General features: G+C 44.3%; 1 protein-coding gene across 2 annotated transcripts in view; it reads right to left on the bottom strand.

The window, feature by feature from the left end:
• Positions 1–22,601, bottom strand: part of NUP98 (nucleoporin 98) — a 215,734-nt gene that overhangs the window by 163,119 nt on the left and 30,014 nt on the right. For both annotated transcript variants that reach the window (XM_030199826.1, XM_030199825.1), the window contains exons 4-7: positions 11,937–12,116; positions 11,262–11,401; positions 4,677–4,784; positions 1,740–1,923 (exon numbers count right to left, since the gene is read on the bottom strand). In XM_030199826.1, coding sequence (XP_030055686.1) covers positions 1,740–1,923; positions 4,677–4,784; positions 11,262–11,401; positions 11,937–12,116 — 612 coding nt within the window. The remainder of the gene's footprint in view (positions 1–1,739; positions 1,924–4,676; positions 4,785–11,261; positions 11,402–11,936; positions 12,117–22,601) is intronic.

The following is a 22,601-nucleotide window of genomic DNA, read 5'->3' on the forward strand; positions in this document are numbered from 1 at the left end:
TACTACCTAGGTAGTAAAAAATGTTCAGCTAGATTTAACACCAAATCCTTGTTATTTTACCTGTTCCTATTTAAACTTATTTTTCATTGTTATACTTTTTTTTTTTTAACAAACCTATTAGTTTGTTAGCTCTGCTAGCCTGGACTAATAATCCTGGCAGTTTGTGTTCTCAGTCTGTGGGTGTTTTCTAGGAACCGTGGGACCCCTAGGATTATGGCCCCAGTGCCTCTAGAAAAGAGGAATAAAACAAGGAAATGGATGTAGCACAAAAGCAACTGAAGGAACTTTCATATTCTATTTTTTCAGTCAATGTGTAATTAAACCCTGGAATTTGCTGCCAGAGAATCTGGTAAAAGCAGTTAGCTTAGCAGGGTTTAAAAAAGGGTTCGACCAAGTTCCTACAAGAAAAGTGCTTAAGTCATTGATATTGAAAAAAAAACAACTGCTTATTCCTGAGATAAGCTGCATAAAATCTGTTTTTACACTTGGGATCTTGCCAGGTAATTGTGACCTGGATTGGCCATTGCTAGAAACAGGATACTGGGCTTGATGGACCTATGGTCTGATCCAGTATGGCAATGATTATGTACTTAATTGACAACTGCCACAGCTCCTAGGGTGAGGTGATGGAAGGGATTGCAGTCACTAAACAGTGAGTCCTTTTAATAGACGGGTTCTGGAAGTTTCTGGCCGTGTCCTGGGGCTGACAACTGCTGTCTCAGTGGCTGGACTAAAAAGTGAAGTAGGAGGGTATGTACAATAAGAAAAAATCCTGATAGCTGTGAATGAAGGCATGGGCTACCGAAGCCCAACAAAAACTAGCATCAATTGACCTAGAAGCTGAAAAGGAATAAGACAATGTCAGACCAATTAAAGGCAGAGGAACTGCATGTTTGGGGCTCTGAAAAGTTCTCAGATTAATTTATCATTTCTATACTCAAGGTCTGATTTCTTCTAAATAGGCTTCATTATGATCCCAGGATGCAAAGCAATTACTTACACTGGTAATAGACTGCTGTACAACTGTACATTCAATTAAAACAAAACAGAAAAAAAATACAAACCAGACACACACATACACAAAAACAAATGGTGTACCCTAGCAGTATCAGGCAGTGCATTCTGAAGTCTAAACTAAACAACTACAGCTTGCACGTCACATCATTTGACATTCATTAAAGATATAGCGGAATTAGAGAAGGTTCAAAGAAGAGTAACCAAAATGATAAAGGGGATGGAACTCCTCCCATATAAGGAAAGGCTAAAGAGATTAGGGCTCTTCAACTTGAAAAAGAGACGCTGAGAGGGGGGATAAAACTGAGGTCTATAAAATCCTGAGTGGTGTAGGACAGGTAAAAATGAATCGATTTTTCACTTTCAAAAAGTACAAAGACCAGGGGACACTCAATGAAATTACATGGAAATACTTTTAAAAAACAAATAGGAGAAAGTATTTTTTCACTCGAAGAATAGTTAAAGCTCTGGAATTCGCTGCCGGATGTGGTAATAGCAGTTAGCTTATCTGGGTTTGGACAAGTTCCTGGAGGAAAAGTCCATAGTCTCTTATTGAGATGGACATGAGGGAAGACACTGCTTGCCCTGGGATTGGGTTTCTGCCAGGTACTTGTGACCTGGATTGGCCACTGTAGGAAGCAGGATACTGGGCTACATGAACCACTGGTCTGACCCAATATCACTTTTCTTATGTTCAAAGCTGTACAGGGGATGGAGACACTTACTGGTTCCAAATGCAGTTTTATTCGGTCCATATGAGAAGCCAGCATTGGTCGTGGAAGAGCCAAACAATCCTGTAGATGTACTGGAAGTGGCTGCTGAAGCACCAAAAAGCCCTGTAGCTGTTCCTGTTCCCACGGTGTTCTGAGGACCTTTCCTATTAGCCTGGTAATCTTCCAAGCGCAGCTCCTGAAAAATTACTCCTAAATTAGTGTCTCAAATCACACACTATAGAAAAAAGCATTCAAAAATCGCTCTCCATCCAATGGAACAAGTTTTCTTTTCATACAAAAGAACAAGAACTAGACACAAGGGTTCAAAAATCCCATTCTCCAATTATATTCATTATGACTTTAGGCAAATCACATTACCCTGTAGTGCCTCAGGTACAATTTGTAAAAGATCTACCTAATTTACTAGTTTATAAGCTTGCCTGAACCTGCATAATTAAGTAATGAAATCTAAAATGCAAACCAGAGCACCTTTAGGAAAGCAGATCACTGTACTAGCTGAGAATCATTGTTTGTCCGCCAAGTATGGTTCGTCTTCCTTTGGAGAAATAGAAGCACTATTTTGTCCCATCCAGTGTGTCCATTTATACCCCCATGGTTTTTGTCACAGGTCTTGCTGGGCAGACTAGATGGACCTTGCAGGTCTTTATGTGCTGTCATCTGCTATGTTACTATGGGGCTCATTTTCAATGCACTTAGACTTACAAAGTTCTATAAGTCACTATGGAACTTTATAAGCCTATGTGCTTTGAAAATACGCCTCTGTGTCTTATCTCCCCTGCTCCACACTAAGGTCCTAATATGTCTAATCACACAAACACCTGAATTCTGCCAATGTTTTGAAGCTTTTAACCTAGAGAGATCTGTTCTAAGCTCCACCACCCCTTCACAGTGAAACTGAAATGAGAATTCGATTTCAAATTATAACCCCTTGGTTCTTTAAATTTCCATTCTATAGAAAAAGCTACCTTTGTTTACAAATGTTAAGTTTTATGTATGTGATCCACCATAAACCAGGTTATTTTACAAAACAAATTCACACCCACTGATCTCATTAATATTAATCTTATCAAGGATTGGGGTACTCTCTCTCAAATTTTAACCATTTCTCTGTAATATCCCTCACTTAAAACATGTGCTGTTTCAAACAAGTCTGAATAGCTACAATTTTTCCTGTCACAGAAGTAGAGCACACTCACAAACTACTCCGGACAGAATACTGCGCGACTGCTGAGGGCAGAATTTGCACAGAATTCCCCAGTCGCACAGAATTCAATATTTCTGTGCTGAATCTGCGCTCTCTCCCCCCCTCCCACCTGGCTGCTCAACCCCCATCTGTTGCTGCCTGTTTTCTGCATGGTCTCCCACCCGCTCAATCCCTCACCCACTGCCAACAATGATGTCCGACACCCCCCCCCCCCCCCCCACCCCCCGGCCTACCTGAACACAGCACACCCTGGTGGTCTAAGTGGCCTCTTTGGGGGCAGGAAAGAACCCCACTCTTTCCTGTCCCACTGCCGCATCTTAATCTCGCTGCAGTGCTTTTTCAAAATGGCTGAACTTCAAGCGGTAATCTCATGAGGCTACTGCTTAAAATCAATTAGCACAGGTTCAAAATGTAACATCCCTCCAGCTGGTTTCCTTTTTCACACTTATTTCCAGTCTTTGACCCAAACAGGGTTATAGTAACAGGCTAACAAACCTTTCCAAAAGGAGCGTGGAGAAAACTAACAAGTTGAAATGTATATCCAAGAGCGAGGGGCAAATAGGAATAACTATCTTGCCTGATGAAAGGAAATGTGTCACAAAAGATGGTGCTAAAGACCAAATAATTAATTCACCTTAAAGAATGCTCAGTTAATATTTAGTTAAAAGTCTCCGCCATCTGTGGGAAAAATCAGTAGGTCCCATACAGAACACATGAAAACTGCGGCTAATTATCCAGCAGTGAAAACTATTGCCTCAAGAGACTATTCCTTCAGTCTCTGCTCATCTTTGGGTAGTAGGCAGCCGGGAAGGGGAACTAAAACCCATATACACAGTGTTTTAATGTAAACCACTAGTAACAGGAGGATTATAACTATTTTAGATACCCACTGCAGGACACATGTTTCAGCGGAAGATGAAGTTACTGCACATACAGATATAGCTGCCAGCATAAGCCAAATGAGGAACTGCAACTCACACAGCTCATTCAGCCTCCAGTGGGCAAAGAGGACCAAGTACTGCTTGTAAGGCAATACCAGCGGCCAGTAGGTTTGCAAGTAGCTTTCAAAAAAAAATCATACTATGAGGCAGGGGTGCGCTGGTAAATTTTTAACAAAAGGCTCTTTCTCTGGACGTAGCCAGCTCTGCAGTTGGAAGGGCTAGGGGTGGCTGGGGTGGGGGGGGGGAGCAACACTTGCCTCTCTTCTCCTCCCTCCCTTCATGCGGGCGCGCTAGGCATACCTTTGCTGGCAGCCAATAAATGGACTGCCACCACTCCCAACGTCTTACTCTGAGCAGCATTGAGCCTGCCATGAGTGGGAAAGCGCGGGGTACAAATGTAACAAACAAACAAAAAAAACTTCTCACACATGCTGGAGAAGTCCCAGCCTGCTGCTCAGAGCTGGAAACAAGGAGTGGGGAGCAGCAACAGTCTATTTACTTGGCTGGCAGGGCTCAGCATCCCCACCAACAAAGAAAGAGAATTCAGCAGGGGGCCCAAGCCCACATTTTGGGAGCCAGTTGTTAAAGTAGCCATGGAGGGCCCTACTTTAACAACCGGCTCCCAAAATTCTTAAAAACTTAACAACCGGCTCTTGCGAGCCTGTGAGATCCTGCTCCAGCACACCACTGCTATGAGGCCACAATGAGGCAATTGAATACTAATCCTAGATGTGACTGAAAACCCCTATGAGAAAGAGGTTTTATGAACTTCATTTCACTAACCTCCAGGGATTTACTCTCATACTCCTTCATGGCAGTAATACACTGGTGCTTGGTGCTGATGTTGGTGCTGACTCCACCTTTCACCATGGTGTCCGTGCCTGTCGGGGGCTGCAAAGTAAATATAAGAATGCATCTCATCAGGTCACCTGGGCAACAGACAATTGCTCAAAACCTCTCCAAGAGGCAAAGATCTTTCCATGCTTAAATTCTGCAAGTCAACAGAAGTTTATTCTGACTTCTCTCTCAGTCCCTGCTCTATTTACTTCTTCTAAGCAATCTGGACAACTGAATTATCACATCCTCTTTTGAGATGAGACCAAAGTTCCTCCTATGTCAGGTTAACCAGTCTCCATGGCTATATATCTAAATATGCCACAGGACAAATTTTGAAATCACTATTAATTGCATGAATCAGATTGACCAAACTAATGCAAATAGACCAAGACAAGTCAAATTCCCATTGTTTTCTCCTTTCCACCAGAGCTGTACTTGGACGTGTGAGAAATGGAGCAATCTGGACCATTCTTCTAAAAACGATGCACTTGACAATACAGAATGGACAAAAATAGCGTTCAGTGGCTTCAAGTTCATGCCCCCGATTATGCAAATGTCAGACCACTCAATGCACCTTAAACGTTTGTTCATTATATAGGCCTTAAAATTTAGTGGAAGGTTTTTTAATACTGGTAAGCACTTAACAACAAAATACCAAACACATGAACAGATGTACAAAAATCATTTGCTACACTCAAGTAAAACAGGTGTTCTCAATACCTACGACAGAAAACTGATTTTTATCCAATTCAGATCTACAAATGGAGGTGCCAAAGCAATTTTATAATTAACATAAAAAACTCAAATTAACTTTTGCCATATATATATATATATATATATATATATATATATGGCAAAAGTTAATTTGAGTTTTTTATGTTTTAAATATATATATGTTTTAAATATATATATATTTATTTATTTATTATTTATTTGTAGCATTTGTATCCCACATTTTCCCACCGATTTACAGGCTCAATGTGGCTTACATCTGCCGTAATGGCGGTTGCCATTTCCTGGTAACAGAATTACAAAAGGCATTGCATTAGGTGCATACATACATGGTAAAGAAGAATATGTTATGGTATTGCGTATTAGATCCTGAGTGATAGATTCGATTGTAACATACATTAGGTCATCGACTATAGAGAGACCATAATCAACGTAAGGATTAAAGTGGTAGTGTTTGATCATTATTAACAAAGAGGATATTCATTTAAGTGGTGAAGATTTCGGTTTTGTCTAGTTCGTGTTCAGTCTTATTATTTAGTATTTAGGATGGATGTTTATGGTATGCCTTCTTAAACAGTTCAGTTTTCAGTAGCCTTCGGAAGATAGTTAGGTCTTGTGTTGTTTTTATGGCCCTTGGTAGTGCATTCCATAGTTGTGTGCAGATGTAGGAGAAACTGGTTGCGTATGTGGATTTATATTTCAGCCCTTTACAGTTGGGGTAATGGAGATTGAGGAATGAGTGTGCTGATCTTTTTGCGTTCCTAATAGGCAAGTCTATAAAGTCTGACATATAGGCCGGGGCTTCCCCGTGAACGATTTTGTGGACCAGGGTGCGAACTTTAAACGTAATTCGTTCTTTTAATGGGGGCCAGTGCAGTTTTTCTCTTAGGGGCTTGGTGCTTTCGTATTTCGCTTTCCCAAATATGAGTCTGGCTGCTGTGTTTTGGATGGTTTGAAGCTTCTTAATGATTTGTTCTTTGCATCCGGCGTAAATGGCATTGCAGTAATCTAGATGGCTTAGCACCATTGATTGTACTAGGCTGCGGAATATTTCCCTTGGGAAGAAATGTTTGATCCTTTTAAGTTTCCACACTGAGTAGAACATTTTCTTTGCGGTGTTTTTCGCATGGTCTTCCAGTGTGAGGTTTCGGTCAATTGTGACTCCCAGAAGTTTCAGGCTGTCTGAGACCGGAAGGGTGTAGTCTGGGGTGTTTATAGTATTGGGTTTGTTTGTGTTATATTGTGAGGATAGGATGAGGCATTGTGTCTTTTCTGCATTTAGCTTTAGTTGGAATGCATCTACCCATGAGTTCATTATTTGGAGGCTGTGTTTGATTTCATTTGTGATTTCGGTTATATCATGTTTGAATGGGATATATATAGTGGCATCATCTGCATAGATGTACGGGTTGAGTCCTTGGTTAGATAGCAATTTGGCTAAAGGTGTCATCATTAAGTTAAAAAGGTTTGGTGAGAGCGGTGATCCTTGTGGTACTCCGCATTCAGGTTTCCATGGTGTCGACGTTTTTGAGTTTGAAATCACTTGATATGTTCTTGTTGTTAAGAAGCCTTGAAACCAACTTAGTACGTTTCCTCCAATCCCGAAGTGGTCTAGGATGTTCGAGAGTATTTGGTGGCTAACCATATTGAATGCGCTGGACATGAATACGTTGTTCCCAGTTGCAATCAATTGTTTGAATTTGGTTATGAGGGTGGTTAGCACTGTTTCAGTGCTATGGTTGGATCAAAATCCTGACTGCGATTCGTGCAGTATTGTGAATTTGTTTAGGTAGTTAGTAAGTTGTTTGGTTACCATACTTTCCATTAGTTTGACTATCAGGGGGATGGATGCTACTGGTCAATAGTTGGATGTATCATTTAGTTTTTTCTTTAAGTCTTTGGGTATAGGTGTGAGTAGTATATTTCCTTTGTCCTTGGGGAAGAGTATAGATATAGATATATACATACATAAAACTTCCAAGAGGGAACATGTGTCAAATTAACTAGCCAGTAACCTGGCTCGCTTTTATAGGTCTTAATATTCTGGTCTACCACCAAGTCTTTTCCTATAGCAGAGTGCAGCTGTACATCTTGAAAGCTAACCCTGTCCCTAAACAAACCCCCTCCCCCCAAAGTAATTTCAACCATCTTAACCAGCCATACCAAAACTTAAAACCATGTAGAACGTCAGACCATTCTTTTATACAGTCTCATCACCAAGGCAAACTTCAAACATAAGGTTCTCAAGATTTGAAAAGCAAATTCATAGGAAAAAATTTCTACTTATTTCTATATGGCTATTAGATACACAGTGCTGTACACCACACACATACGAGATGGTCCCTGCTCAACAGAACTTACAATCTCTTCAAGACAAAAAAAAAAAAAAAAAAGAGATTCTGATAGGCTCACATCTACTGTAAATACAATATCATATCACCAAAAAAAAATAAAAAATCAGCCACCTTCAACCCCAACTCCCTTCTAAGTATGTATTTACTTCCGAAAAAGAATTCCACTTCACTCTCCTCTGGCCTCTACTCCACCAAAAGACATCAGCAAAAGAGAGTGAGGCTGCAGGTAACAAGGAGCTTGAATCAGAACACCTTTAAGCAGCACAGAAGGCATAACAGAAGAACACATCACCCTCTAACAGGGCCTGAGAATAGTTAAACCAGAATCCTCGGAGAAACCACTGGACCAGATGCTAGTCTGAACAGACGTGCACTCTACTGGTAGAGGTCTTCTACCATACAGCCTCTGATATACTACTACTACAGCATACAGATATGCAACTAGGCATCTTGTAAAAACAACAGCCATCACCAATCCACCATCCTCATTGCCTTTAAGATGGAGGACAACATCTATTTTGAAATGTTTGATCGGAACAAGTTACAATATTTTTACAGTCCAGTGCTAGTCTCCAACCTGGACAACCTGTTCCTCCTCTGCCAAAAAGTCTAAAAGGGAAAATAACATTTATCTGCAGCAGGCGACCAGTCTACCCAAGAATCACAGCTTTCTGTGGTTGCCTGTACTCCAAAGGGCAAGCAGCAAAAAGAAGCCATTTCACTATCAAATTAATTCAGAAACTAGATTTCTTTAACCAGCATCAAGTATGACCTATGAAGTACATTGGCACCAGAAGCAGATCCAGATAGGAGATAACTCAGTTTCAGTCAGCCCTTTCCTGACAGTAAAGGATGACCTGGTTTCACTCACTCAATCCCTTCTACCAAACAGGGAGAATTTATGTTTATTAAGAAGAAATTGCTTGTTGAAAGGTATATACAGTAACTTAAATCATTGGATCTATAGAGAGGATAAGAGTAGGGGGATAAAAATGTTAAAAGATTGATGACTGCTTGGTTCATTCTGGCATTGCATTCTGGTAGAGTTGGGCACCTCCCATGGTTTTCAGTATCATCTTTACACTAATGACACCCAGATGTCTACCTCTCCACACCAGAAATCTCAGCCGAAATCCAGGCCAAAGTATCAGCCTGCCTGTCTGACATTGCTGCCTGGATGTCTCAGCGCCATCTGAAACTAAACATGACCAAGACTGAGCTTCTTATCTTTCCCCCTAAACCTACCTCTCCTCCTCCCCCATTCTCTATTTCTGTGGATAACACTCTTATCCTTCCTGTCTCATCAGCTCGTAACCTTGGGGTCATCTTCGACTCCTCCCTCTCCTTCTCTGCACATATTCAACAGACTGCTAAAACCTGATGTTTCTTTCTCTATAATATCAGCCAAATTTGCCCTTTCCTTTCTGAGTACACTACCAGAACCCTCATCCACACTCATCACCTCTTGCTTAGACTATTGCAACTTGCTTCTCACAGGCCTCCCACTAAGCCATCTCTCTCCTCTTCAATCGTCTCAAAATTCTGCTGCACGACTAATATTCCACCAGTGTCGTTATGCTCCTATTAGCCCTCTCCTCAAGCCACTTCACTGGCTTCCTATCCGTTTCCACATACAGTTCAAACTCCTCTGATTGACTTATAAGTGCATTCACTCTGCAGCTCCTCAGTACCTCTCCACTCTCATCTCTCCCTACATTCCTCCCCGGGAACTCCGCTCACTGGGTAAATCTCTCTTATCTGCACCCTTCTCATCCACCGCTAACTTGACTCCGTTCCTTTTATCTTGCTGCACCATATGCCTGGAATAGACTTCCTGAGCTGGTCCATCAAGCTCCATCTCTGGCCGTCTTCAAATCTAAGCTAAAAGCCCAACTTTTTGATGCTGCTTTTAACTCCTAACCCTTATTCATTTGTTCAAAACCCTTATTTTATCATCCTCACTTTGATATTCCCTGATCTCTTGAAGTTGGTTTCTTTTCCACTTTCTTTTGTGCTGTTGAACTTTTGTGGACATTGTGAACCCCATTTATTTTAGCGAATTCATAACATAAGTATTGCCATACTGGGAAAGACCAAAGGTCCATCGAGCCCAGCATCCTGTTTCCAACAGTGGCCAATTCAGGTCACAAATACCCGGCAAGATCCCAAAAATGTACAAAACATTTTATACTGCTTATCCCAGAAATAGAAATCGAGATCGGGAGAAGGGGCTGGTGGCTGGGAGGCGGGGATAGTGCTGGGCAGACTTATACGGTCTGTGCCAGAGCCGGTGGTGGGAGGCGGGACTGGTGGTTGGGAGGCAGGGATAGTGCTGGGCAGACTTATAAGGTCTGTGCCAGAGCCGGTGGTGGGAGGCGGGGATAGTGCTGGGCAGACTTATACGGTCTGTGCCCTGAAGAGCACAGGTACAAATCAAAGTAGGGTATACACAAAAAGTAGCACATATGAGTTGTCTTGTTGGGCAGACTGGATGGACCGTGCAGGTCTTTTTCTGCCGTCATCTACTATGTTACTTATCTCTTGTTTGTCCTGTTTCTCTGTCCTAATTAGATTGTAAGCTCTGTCGAGCAGGGACTCTCTCTTCATGTTCAAGTGTACAGCATTGCGTACGTCTAGTAGTGCTTTAGAAATTAGTAGTAGTAGTAGATTTGATTTGGGTCCTGTGTGTAGGATTGGGAGCATTTCAAAAAATGCTACCCTGGAAGATCTTGACCTCAACTTTCTACCTAAGAGCCTAAATTTGGCTTCCAGAACCTCCCTCCAACATTTTCCAATGTCACTGGTACCCACATGTACCAAGACAGACTGCTCCTCCCTAGCACTATCTAAGATCCTGTCTAGGTGATGCGTGAGGTCCACCACCTTCAAATCAGACAGGAAAGTGACCAGGCAATCCTCATGTCCACCAGCCACCCAGCTATCTATATGCCTAATGACTGAATCACCAACTACAACTGCTGTCCTAACCCTTCCCGCCTGGGCTGAGGTTCTTGGAGACCTATCCTCAGTGCGAGAGAATAGTGCATGCCCTTTTGGGCAAGTAATGGCTACAGGAGTACTTCCTACTTGACTAAGTTGATGCTCTCCTAGGAGACCTCCCTCCTCCATGGCAGCACAGGGGCTACCAAACTCAAGGTGGAACTTCTCTACAACATCCCCGTAGATCTCCTCTATGTACCTCTGTCTCCCTTAGCTCTTCCCAAGTCTGCTATTCTAGCCTCAAGACAACAGACCTGTTCTCTGAAAGCTAGGAGCTCCTTGCATCAGGCACACACATATAACTGCTCACCAAATGGGAGATAATCATACATGTGACACTCAATGCAATGAGTTTATCTTATTGTGCAGACTGTATGGGCTATACAGGTTTTTATCTGCAGTCATCTACTATGTTAGAGGTGGTTAATTAGGTAGATGAACTTACGTTAAACTTAATGGTAGTTCCAGTTGGAACAGCAGCAAAGCTTGCAGGTCCAAAGAGTGAGCCAGATGTCCCCCCAAATGGATTGGCGGTGGTGTTCGTGGTTCCAAATAGACTTCCACTGCTAGTACTTGTGCCAAAATCTGTTAGACAATTAACAGGGACAGTGGGGGGGGGGGTTAGAGAAGAGGAAATTAAGATGAAAGATTTAATATATTTAACTATGCAAGCCCAGCCATAAACATCACTGAAAAATAAGCGGTTTTTGGTGAAGAAGGGGTTTACACAGCACTGATTTCACATATACATTTCTAAACAGTCCCTCACATGTGCTCTCAGCAAAAAAAAAAAAAAAAATACTTGTATATCATTGCTAACGCTTGGCCTTGAATACCAAAGTTCACCTTGTCTGGTCACCATTTTCCTACAGGGTCATCTGCTCTTAATGTGATTTTATAGTAAGGTCAAGGGTACATGAATGGAACATTAGGGTTCTCAAGTAAAAGTTAATGAAAGCCTACCTATACAAACATTGAAATAGATATGTACTATATGCCTGACAAGATTCAGAACCATCTGTGTTAATCAATAACATGAAGGTTGAAAAAAAAAAAAAAGAACTGGGAGGACAACAGAGGTGGGGGAGGAGACTCATGGAAGAAAAATTGTTTTACTTACTTCCAAAGCCAGTCGTTTTATTCTGTGCAAAGGCATTGTTCTGGGATGAAAAGAGTCCGCCTCCAGTATTGGCAGTGCCAAACAGGCTGCTTGTGTTACCAGTAGACGTGCCAAAGCCAAAACCAGTGGTTGAAGAGGAAGTTGCTGGTTGGCTAAATGTACTAGATCCAAACAGGCCACCTGAAACAAAACACACAACAGAAGCTTTTGCCACCCTGTCATTGTCAACCGGTGTTCTCTCTGAATTGTATGTTAAATTTAGATAAACTTGGGACAAGAGAACTTTCTTTTTTTTTTTTTGGTTTTTTTTTTTTTATTCATCACAAAATACGGTCCTTTCACTTCTTAAGCAACAATTTACTTCGACTTTTTTTTTTCTTCAACTTATTAACAGAACTATTTGCAAATAGTTGACTGCTTGCCTGCACGCCAAAGTTTTTAAAAGTGCATGAAACAAATGTTTGGGAATCCGAAATCTACAAATTAAAACCAAACTCTTAAAACAACAAAGAGAGAGAGAGATTTTCTCCAGAACCAGCAAAAAAAGAGGTGAAAGGATTTTTTTTCTTTTTTTTGGCATCTGGTTCACGATCTTATTTATATATTTATTAGTTTACCTTTTTACCAAGCATACACTTGAAATTTTCAATACAGGAATAAGAAAAATAATAATAAGGCAAATTATGAAACTTAAGTACATATTTCCCTCAGACCACAAAATCATTAGCAGGGGGAAGAGACCATATTCCAGGAGAGGAGATCAATTAAAATAAGAAAAGGGAAAATCAATATAGCATAGCACAACGCTCAGCATAATATTATTATACAATCCTTTTATCATTAGACAGTAAACTACCAACTACTTTAACACTTTTTTATGATTTAATGAAAGCTTTCAGTTGTTCTGGTTGAAAAAAGACATATTTCAAACCTAAATATTTAACCACACATTTGCACGGGTAATTCAGGTAAAAAAAAGCACCCAACTCTAAAGTGTCTTTTCTCAGTGCTAAGAAAGCTTTCCTTCTTTCTTGTGTTTGTCTAGTTACATCGGGATATAACCATACTTTTTTACCATAAAATAAAGATTGTGAATTTTTAAAGAACAGTCTCTTAACAGCATCCATATCTTGTTCAAAGACAAATGAAATAACCAAAGTTTGGCGTTCAGTGTCTTCTGTTATTGTGGATTCCAAGATCTCTGTTATATTCAAAGCATTTTCATTTAAATCTTTTTGTGTAGAAAACCTTTCCACAGTTTCTTCATCCTGATTCTTTTTAAGAGGCACATAGTATATCCGATTTATAGGGGGAATGTGTTCTGAAGAATAGTGCAAAGTTTCCACTAGATATTTTTTGAAGATATCAATAGGAGCATATCCCAGGCATTTAGGAAAATTTAAAATTCGCAAGTTCAATCTGCGATTGTAATTTTCTATTTGCTCCAGTTTTCTATGAAGAATAGTTTTGTCTTTTATAGTCGCTACAGAGAACTCTTGGAGTTTCTTAACATCGTCTTTTACTATCGATATCTGAGTTGAAGATTCAGTTTTAAATGATTCTAGCGATTTTGTTAATGAATCAACCGTTGCAACTAGAGCAGATATTTCTTGCATTGAGTTGGATAGTTTAGTATCTAAACTTTGGAGAACTTGCCATATTCGCTCCAAAGTAACCGGCTCCTTAGGTGGATTAGTTCTAATAATAGCCTGTTGACCCAGGTCTCCGCATGCAATTCCCCCAACAGCGCCTCTTACCTGAGGCCATTCTAGTCCAACTTCGGGGTTCGAAGACCTCAGCTGCGACGGGGAAGCTGCGGGTGGAGGCGGCGGATTGATTTCCGGGGGAGAAAGAGTAACATCTAGCCCCTGGACGAAGGATTCTCCTTCTCCTAAGTCAGCGGGGTCACTCCCGGTTTTCGCGCTGGGCGTCTTCACCGCGAACTTTTCAATACTCATCTGAGAAGGCGACGAGGTTCTAACCGTTGAGGCTCCGGTTTTAACCAAGCCTTTTCGTTTAGTGTGCGGCATGGTCAAAGAAGCAAAAACTATACTTCCAGATTGTGAAGAAAAGCTCTCAGGCAAGTGAAGTGCGTGCCGCCATCTTAGCTCCGCCCCCCCCCCCCCCCCCCCCCCAGAACTTTCTTATCAGATAAAAACATCGTCAATCTATACTGAAAGACACAAAGGTCATTCACCATTTCTACTTCAATATATAAGTAGAGAGGTGTGGTAGCCGTGTTAGTCCACAGGTTATCAATAGAAATCAAACAAAATAAAACATGGAAAAGAAAATAAGATGATACCTTTTTTATTGGACATAACTTAATACATTTCTTGATTAGCTTTCGAAGGTTGCCCTTCTTCGTCAGATCGGAAATAAGCAAATGTGGTAGCAGATAGTATATATGAGAGAAACATCAAAGCATTACTTTGACAGTCTGACAGAGTGGGAGGGTGGGGGTATGCATGAGGACATCAAAGCATTTCATAATAAAAAAGGTATCATCTTATTTTCTTTTCCATGTTTTATTTTGTTTGATTTCTATTGATAACCTGTGGACTAACACGGCTACCACACCTCTCTACTTAAGATGGAAGATACCGCATACAGCCGCATGAAAAAGCAAATGAACAAACTTTTGGAAAAAGAAACAAAAGTGAACAGCCATCTTTACTTTCTGACAATCTGCAAGAAGAATGATCTGGGTTTTCTAACCAATTATAAACCATAAAGCTGTATTTCTATGTTTATTACCCTCCTCTCACCTACCAACACCCATCCTGTTAGAATATCAAGGGAAAATTAGGTTCTTACCTTGGTAATTTTCTTTCCTTTAGTCATAGCAGATAAAGCCATTACGTATGGGTTATGTCCATCAACCAGCAGGGGAGATAGAGAGCACTCAAACTTTCACAGTGCCCTCTTGGCCAGCTAGCTCCACTGCCTCTTCAGTATTTGAAGCTTCCAAAGCAGTATGGCAAACCGCAATGGGAATCACAAGAGCTTTCCTCACAGCGAACGATGGCCCATCACAAGGGCATGAACTCATAAAGGAGGGAATGCACATCCTCCTGGAGGGAATAAACTCATCCTCCTTATTGTAGAAGTGGAGGGGAACACACGCGCCTCCTGGAGGGAATCACACATCCTCCCAACACACTGGAGGGAATGAACTCATCCTCCTATTTATAGAACTGGAGGGGAACACACGCGCCTCCTGGAGAGAATCAACACATCCTCCAAAAAAAACATGCTGGAGGGAATGAACACATCCTCCTAAATTTAAACTGAACATGAATCCTGAAGATTGTTTTCCAACTTTCTCCCAAGGAAGGAACTTCAGGAAATTAGAACAGAACCTGAAAAACAGATTCACAGCATACAGACAATCATACAGGGAGGGCTCATGGCTTCATCTGCTATGACTAAAGGAAAGAAAATTACCAAGGTAAGAACCTAATTTTCCCTTCCTTGTCATCAAGCAGATGAAGCCATTACGTATGGGATGTAACAAAGCAATCCCTAGATAGGGTGGGAACAAGCCACACCACGCGCTAGCACTTGTGCACCAAAACGCGCATCCCTCCTGGCAGCCACATCCAGCCTGTAATGTCGGGCAAAGGAAAGCTTAGAAGCCCATGTTGCTGCACTGCATATCTCTTGAAGAGAGAGTGCTCCAGTTTCAGCCCAAGAGGAAGAAATCGCTCTAGTAGAATGTGCCTTAAAGGCTACAGGCGGAACCCTGCCGGCCAGCAGATAAGCTGAAAAGATAGTTTCTTTGCGCCAGCGGGCAATAGTGGCTTTAGACGCTGGAGACCCTCTGCGAGAACCGGATAGCAAAACAAACAGATGATCAGAAGTCCTGAAAGAGTTAGTAACTCGCAGATACTGCAGCAGAGTCCTGCGCACATCCAAAAGGTGCAGCTGCCCAAAAGATTCTGGAAACTCTTCCTCTGAAAAAGAGGGCAAGAAAATAGGCTGGTTTAAGTGAAAGGCTGAAACCACCTTAGGCATAAAGGAAGGCACGGTCCGAACCGTGACTCCGGACTCTGAAAATTGCAGAAATGGGTCTCTACAGGACAGCGCCTGGAGCTCTGACACCCGTCTCGCCGAGGTAATGGCCACCAGAAAAACGGCCTTCAGTGTCAAGTCTTTCTCCGATGCTCGCCGAAGCAGCTCAAAAGGAGATGCCTGCAGGGTTTTCAAAACTAGCCCCAGGTTCCAAGCTGGACAGGGTGCTCGCACTGGAGGTCGGAGCCGAAGCACCCCTCTAAGAAACCGTGCCACATCTGGGTGAGCAGCCAAAGACACGCCTTCCACCTTACCACGAAGGGAGGCCAACGCTGCCACCTGCACCCGCAGGGAATTATAGGCCAAGCCTTTTTGTACACCTTCCTGCAAAAAGTCCAGAATCGGCGAGACAGGAGCCCGCATTGGAACAATGGCTCTGGAAGCACACCAAGACTCAAACAGGCACCAAATCCTGGCATAAGCCACGGAAGTGGACCGCTTGCGGGCTTGCAGGAGAGTGGAAATAACTTTATTGGAATAACCTTTATCCCTCAATTGCGCCCTCTCAATAGCCATGCCGTAAGACCAAAGCCGCCGGCGTCCTCCATGGCTACCGGTCCCTGAGTCAAGAGGTTCGGTACCAGAGGTAACGGCAGAGAAGCCTCCAGGAGCATCTGTCGGAGGTCTGCATACCAAGGTCTCCTTGGCCAATCCGGGCCGATGAGGACCACTTCTCCTGGGTGCAGCCGAATCCGCAAGAGCAGGCGCCCTATCAAGGGCCATGGGGGAAACACATAAAGTAGACCCGGAGGCCAGGGTTGAGCCAAGACATCCAACCCCGCCGAGCGAGGATCTCTCCGTCTGCTGAAGAAGCACGGGACTTTGGTACTTGTCGCCATTAGATCCATCACGGGCTTGCCCCATTTGGCACAGATCTGCAGGAATACTTCGTCTGCCAGATTCCATTCTGCTGGATCGATCTGATGCCTGCTCAGATAATCGGCCTGCACATTGCTCTGACCTGCAATATGAGCTGCCGACAGACACTGAAGATGCAGCTCGGCCCAGTGGCAAATCAGTTCGGCCTGCGCGGCTAGTGCTCTGCACCTTGTTCCGCCTTGTCGATTTATATAGGCCACCGTTGTCGTGTTGTCCGACATCACTCTGACAGCCAATCCTTCCAGGGTCACTTGAAAGGCCAGAAGCGCCTGAAACACCGCTTTCAACTCTAGGCGGTTGATGGACCACTCCGACTCCTCGGGTGTCCATAGACCCTGGGCATGCTTCCCCTTGCAGTGTGCGCCCCAGCCCTTCAGGCTGGCATCTGTTACCACTAGGCACCAAACGGGGAGCGTCAGCAGCATTCCTCACCGCAGCATGCTGTCTGAGAGCCACCACTCCATGCTGAGACGGGCCGCAGGGAGCCAAGTAAGTCTGCATTGGTAATCCTGAGAAATAGGAGACCATCTCCGGAGTAGGGAATACTGTAGAGGTCTCAGGTGCGCTCTCGCCCAGGGTACCACTTCCATCGTGGCTGTCATCGATCCCAGCAGCTGGACAATGTCCCAAGCTCGCGGGCGGGGCATCCTCAGGAGCAGACAGACCTGATTCTGAAGCTTGCACCGCCTTAGCTCGGGTAGGAACACATAGCCCGAGACTGTGTCGAACCTGGCCCCCAAAAACTCTAGAGATTGAGAAGGGGACAGGTGACTTTTGGCCATATTGACGACCCAGCCTAGAGATTGCAGTACTGAGACCACTCTGGCTGTAGCTTGTAAGCTCTCTGTTGCAGAGTCTGCTCTGATGAGCCAGTCGTCTAGGTACGGGTGAACCCTGATACCTTCTTGCCTGAGAAAAGCAGCTACTACCACCATTACCTTCGAAAAGGTTCGGGGAGCTGTGGCGAGGCCAAAAGGCAAGGCCCTGAACTGGAAATGTTTTCCCAACACCGCAAACCTCAGAAACTTCTGGTGCGGGGCCAAATCGGAATGTGCAAGTAAGCTTCTTTCAGGTCTAGAGACGTGAGAAACTCTCCTGGCTGAACCACCACAATGACGGAGCGCAGGGATTCCATGTGGAAATGCCGCACTCTCAAGGACTTGTTCACTTCTTTTAAGTCCAGAATAGGGCGAAAGGACCCACCTTTTCGCGGCACCACAAAGTAGATGGAGTATCGGCCACAGCCTTGCTCGGCGGGAGGCACCGGGGTCACTGCCCCTAACTGAATCAGACCTTGTAAAGTCTCCTCCACCGCCGCCCGTTTGACGGCAGAACCGCATCGGGACTCCACAAACACGTCTCTTACTGGGGCATTGAATTCTATTCTGTATCCATCTCTGATCAGGTCCAGAACCCACTGATCTGAGGAAATCTTGGCCCACTCCTCGACAAAGAGGGAAAGCCGTCCTCCGATGACAGGCATCAAGGAGAGGGCCGGCGCACCATCATTGAGAGGGTCGCCCCTGAACTCCTGGTCTTGAGCCACCGGCTGTGGAACGCTTGTCCGAGCGAAAGGAGTTCCTCTGCTGACCACGGGCACGAGAAGTGAACCCAGCAGAACGCCCCGGGCGGTACCTTCTAGCTTCACGGAAGCGAGGTCTGTACGAGGAGTGGACCGCCTGGCCCTTAGAGGAAGGCCTCTGCCTATCTTCGGGCAAGCGCTGGGGTTTTGGATCACCCAGGCCTTTCACAATTTTCTCTAACTCCTCACCAAATAGGAGAAGTCCTTGAAAAGGCAACTTCACCAACCTTTGCTTAGAGGCCATGTCCGCTGCCCAGTGTCGTAGCCACAGACAACGGCGAGCCGCCACTGCTACTGCCATTTGTTTAGCCGAAGCTCTGACAAGGTCATAAAGGGCATCAGTCAGAAAGGACAAGGCCACCTCCATCCGCGGAGCCACATCCAAGAAGGGCTCCGCTCCATCTCCGGGCTGAGCCACTGCCTGTTGCAGCCAAGCTAGGCAGGCTCTCACAGCATAACAGCTGCATGCAGACGCCCGAACAGTGAGACCTGCAATTTCAAAGGATCGTTTCAACGCTGTTTCCAGCCTACGGTCTTGAACGTCCTTCAGGGCAACACCTCCTTCAACAGGGAGGGTAGTTCTTTTTGTCACCGCAGTGACTAGGGCATCCACTGTAGGCATTTGAAAACGAGCCATATGTCCCTCACGCAGAGGGTATAACTGCCCCATAGCCCTGGAAACTCTCCCTCGGGGTCAGCCCACTGAGCCAAAACAAGCTCTAGGATGGAGTCATGCAAAGGGAAGGCCCGAGCAGCTTTCTTGGTACTAGCCATCCTGGGATTACCCGAGGAGGCCATGCCACTGTCAGGATCTTCAATCGAGAGGGCCTGCAGGGTATCTGAAATAAGCGCTGGCAGCTCATCACGGTGGAAAATCCTCACCGCGGAGGGATCATCCAGATCATGTAGTAAATCCGCACCTGACTCTGGTTCCTCAGACCAAGAACGTCTGTCAGAGTTCTCCGAATCCTCACACCCCGACCACAGGGGGGAAAAAGGTGCACCACAATCTGAAGGGGAATTAACCCTTCTGCGCTTATCTTTAGGCCAAGCATCCGGGAAAAAAGCCTCACTGGGCAGTCCCAGGCCAGAATCCATCGGGGGGGCAATCAGAGGAGCCTCAGGCGACCCTTGAGGAAGGGCTCTTATGTATGCTTTATGCAGCAAAAGCACAAAATCCGGGGAGAAAATCTCACCCTGGGCACCCAAATCCTGTCCGGTGCTAGCCACTCCTGAAATAACCTCATCTCGAGGTGCCCCAGCCGGCTCAGGTCTCTCCGTGTCCACGGAGGCCACGCCATGCGGTGTAAGCAAAATGGCGCCCGCTGCCAGCTCAGAGTGGGAAGAAACATCGCTCGCCATGCTTGGGCCGGCTCCTACGCCAATACAGCACGATTTACAGAGCACTGCTGCTGATTTGCGCTTGCCACAAGTGGAACAGCGCTTTACATTGTCCGCAGCCATCGCCAAAAAATGGCGGTAAAATCCAAAATGGCAGTTTCGCGCCAAAATCGCCCCGATCGCGGGCCCACCCCGGAGGAGTTGGAAAACACTCTTACCTCAAAGGATCTAGTGTACAACTACGATCCTGCTGAAAATCAGGTCAAAAACCTCTGTTCCAGCGTCTCTGCGTTTAAAAACGCGACGCGACTTTTTTTTTTTTTTTTTAAGCTGTGAGGAAAGCAGAGGTATTGAAGACTCCGGAGGCTCAGATGAGTGGGAAAGGCAGGGAAAGGGGCGAACCTATATGCCTGCATCCACTGTTGGTGGGTAAGGACAGGGAAAACAAGGTAATATGTCCACATCCACAGAGGTATGGGTAAGGCAGGGAAAGGGCTAACCTATGTGCCTTTAAAGTGAAGCTGCTATAGCCTCCAACACCCCGGTTAACAACTGGCAAGCCAGGAACCACCTCCCAGCAGATTTTTCTGGAGCTCGAACAAGCAGCAGCCACCCTGCTAAGGGAGATAGAGAATACTGGAGAGGCAGTGGAGCTAGCTGGCCAAGAGGGCACTGTGAAAGTTTGAGTGCTCTCTATCTCCCCTGCTGGTTGATGGACATAACCCATACGTAATGGCTTCATCTGCTTGATGACAAGGAATGAAATGCTTTGATGTCCCCATGCATACCCCCACCCTCCCACTCTGTCAGACTGTCAAAGTGATGCTTTGATGTTTCTCTTATATATACTATCTGCCAATACATTTGCTTATTTCCGATCTGACGAAGAAGGGCAACCTTCGAAAGCTAATCAAGAAATGTATTAAGTTATGTCCAATAAAAAAGGTATCATCTTATTTTCTTTTCCATGTTTTATTTTGATTTCTACTTCAATATAAATATATTTTTTTTAAAGTTGTTTAATAACTGTGGTCTTCACTAATTTTTAAAGTAGGAACCATTTTGGATCCAGAAGGGTTGAAGAAGAGTCAGCAAAATGTTTTCCTGTGGGGGGGCAGTGGCAATGGCAATGCTGACCAATGCATGCCAATGATATAACCCCAAATTCTTTTATACCCCCATCCTTGCATTAGCATCTCTTTTCTCCTTCCTTGTGAAACCAGTCTTTCCCTCCACCTGTATTTCTTAGTTGGGTCTCCTGGGAAACAGCAATCATAACATGATCAAGTTTGAGCTACTATCTGGAATGAAGCCACAAAGAAAGGCTACAATAAAATGAGGAAAATTATTAAAAAGAAGCTAAAAAGGTCCGGTGACGTCAGTGATTGAGATGGCAACCTGATCCCGGAGCTCCCGACTCACCCAGCTAACATTGCTATTTTTAGTATTTTTTTTTTTTTGGGGGGGGGGGGGAGGGGTCCCTCTCTCCCTTCTTGTGCTTTGGGAGAATAGAGAGTTGTGGCCATGTCACAGAAGTCTAAGGGGTCCAACGCAAAGGAAGAAGCGCAGGGAAGCAAGTGCTCATCTAAGGCGGCGTCGCACCCTGCTTCTCCAGTATGTGATTCGGTGGGCTCAGAACAAGAAGCAAGAAGTTTGCATGACCCTACCCTTCAGCGTTTTATGCTAGATCTTTGCAAGCATTTGCTGCTCATGAAGTCAGACATTTTGGAGTGAATAGAAACTTTGCGTAGCGAGATGAAAGATATTGGTGTGTTTGGAAGACCTCGAGGCCTGAGTGAATCAGCACGTGGATACTATTCAGCAAATGCATCAATGTGAGGATGGATTTGCTACTCAGCTGGAACAGCTACATTATAAGATGGACAAGGAAAATCAGGAGAGGCGGAAGAGTGGCCTAGTGGTTAGGGTGGTGGATTTTGGTCCTGGGGAACTGAGTTCGATTCCCATTACAGGCACAGACAGCTCCTTGTGACTCTGGGCAAGTCACTTAACCCTCCATTGCCCCATGTAAGCCGCATTGAGCCTGCCATGAGTGGGAAAGCGCAGGGTACAAATGTAACAAAAACAAAAAAAAAAACCTTCATTTTCAGGGTGTCCCTGAGGCATCTAATCAGGAGAATGTTAAGAGAGTGCTATGTGAACTTTGCTCTCAGTTATCTTCGGAACCTGATTCCTCTGTTCATGATATCAAACAGGTTCATTGGGTCCATATGATAAGCCAAGGGACATTGTAGTACGTTTTTGTAAGTATTCAGACAAGGAGCATCTTTTCTTGTTAGCACAAAAGAAGGCAGACTTGACCTTTAATGACACTATAGTATCTGTTTATCAAGACATCTCTGCTAATACTCTTCAGCAACATCGCACCATGAAGCCTGTGCTGGAGGCCCTAGTTACCCACAATTTGAAATACCGATGGGCATTCATTCCCTTTTGCGCTTTGTTTCACAGTGGCTGGAAAGCAACACAAAGTGCACACAGTGTCGAAAGAATGGCAGATTTTGAGATGCAGGTTTGGTGACAACTGGTTCTCCGGCCACTTCTACTGACCTGGCGACTCGGGACAAAGTGTGTCAGTGGCAGCAAGTTTTCAACAAAGCTAAGAAGGCCTGAGTGAATGTGGTTACTGCTCCTCCTTGAATTTATCATGGATTCTTTTTGGATCTAGTCTTGTGTCTCTTTTTGGACGGGGATTGTTTGCTTTGTTTTTTTTAATTGTTGATATAGGTAAATTGGGTTGCCAAATGTTGGGACAGAGTTTGTGGTTT

The sequence above is a fragment of the Microcaecilia unicolor genome, chromosome 4 (assembly GCF_901765095.1).
Source record: "Microcaecilia unicolor chromosome 4, aMicUni1.1, whole genome shotgun sequence".
Lineage (NCBI taxonomy): Eukaryota > Metazoa > Chordata > Amphibia > Gymnophiona > Siphonopidae > Microcaecilia > Microcaecilia unicolor.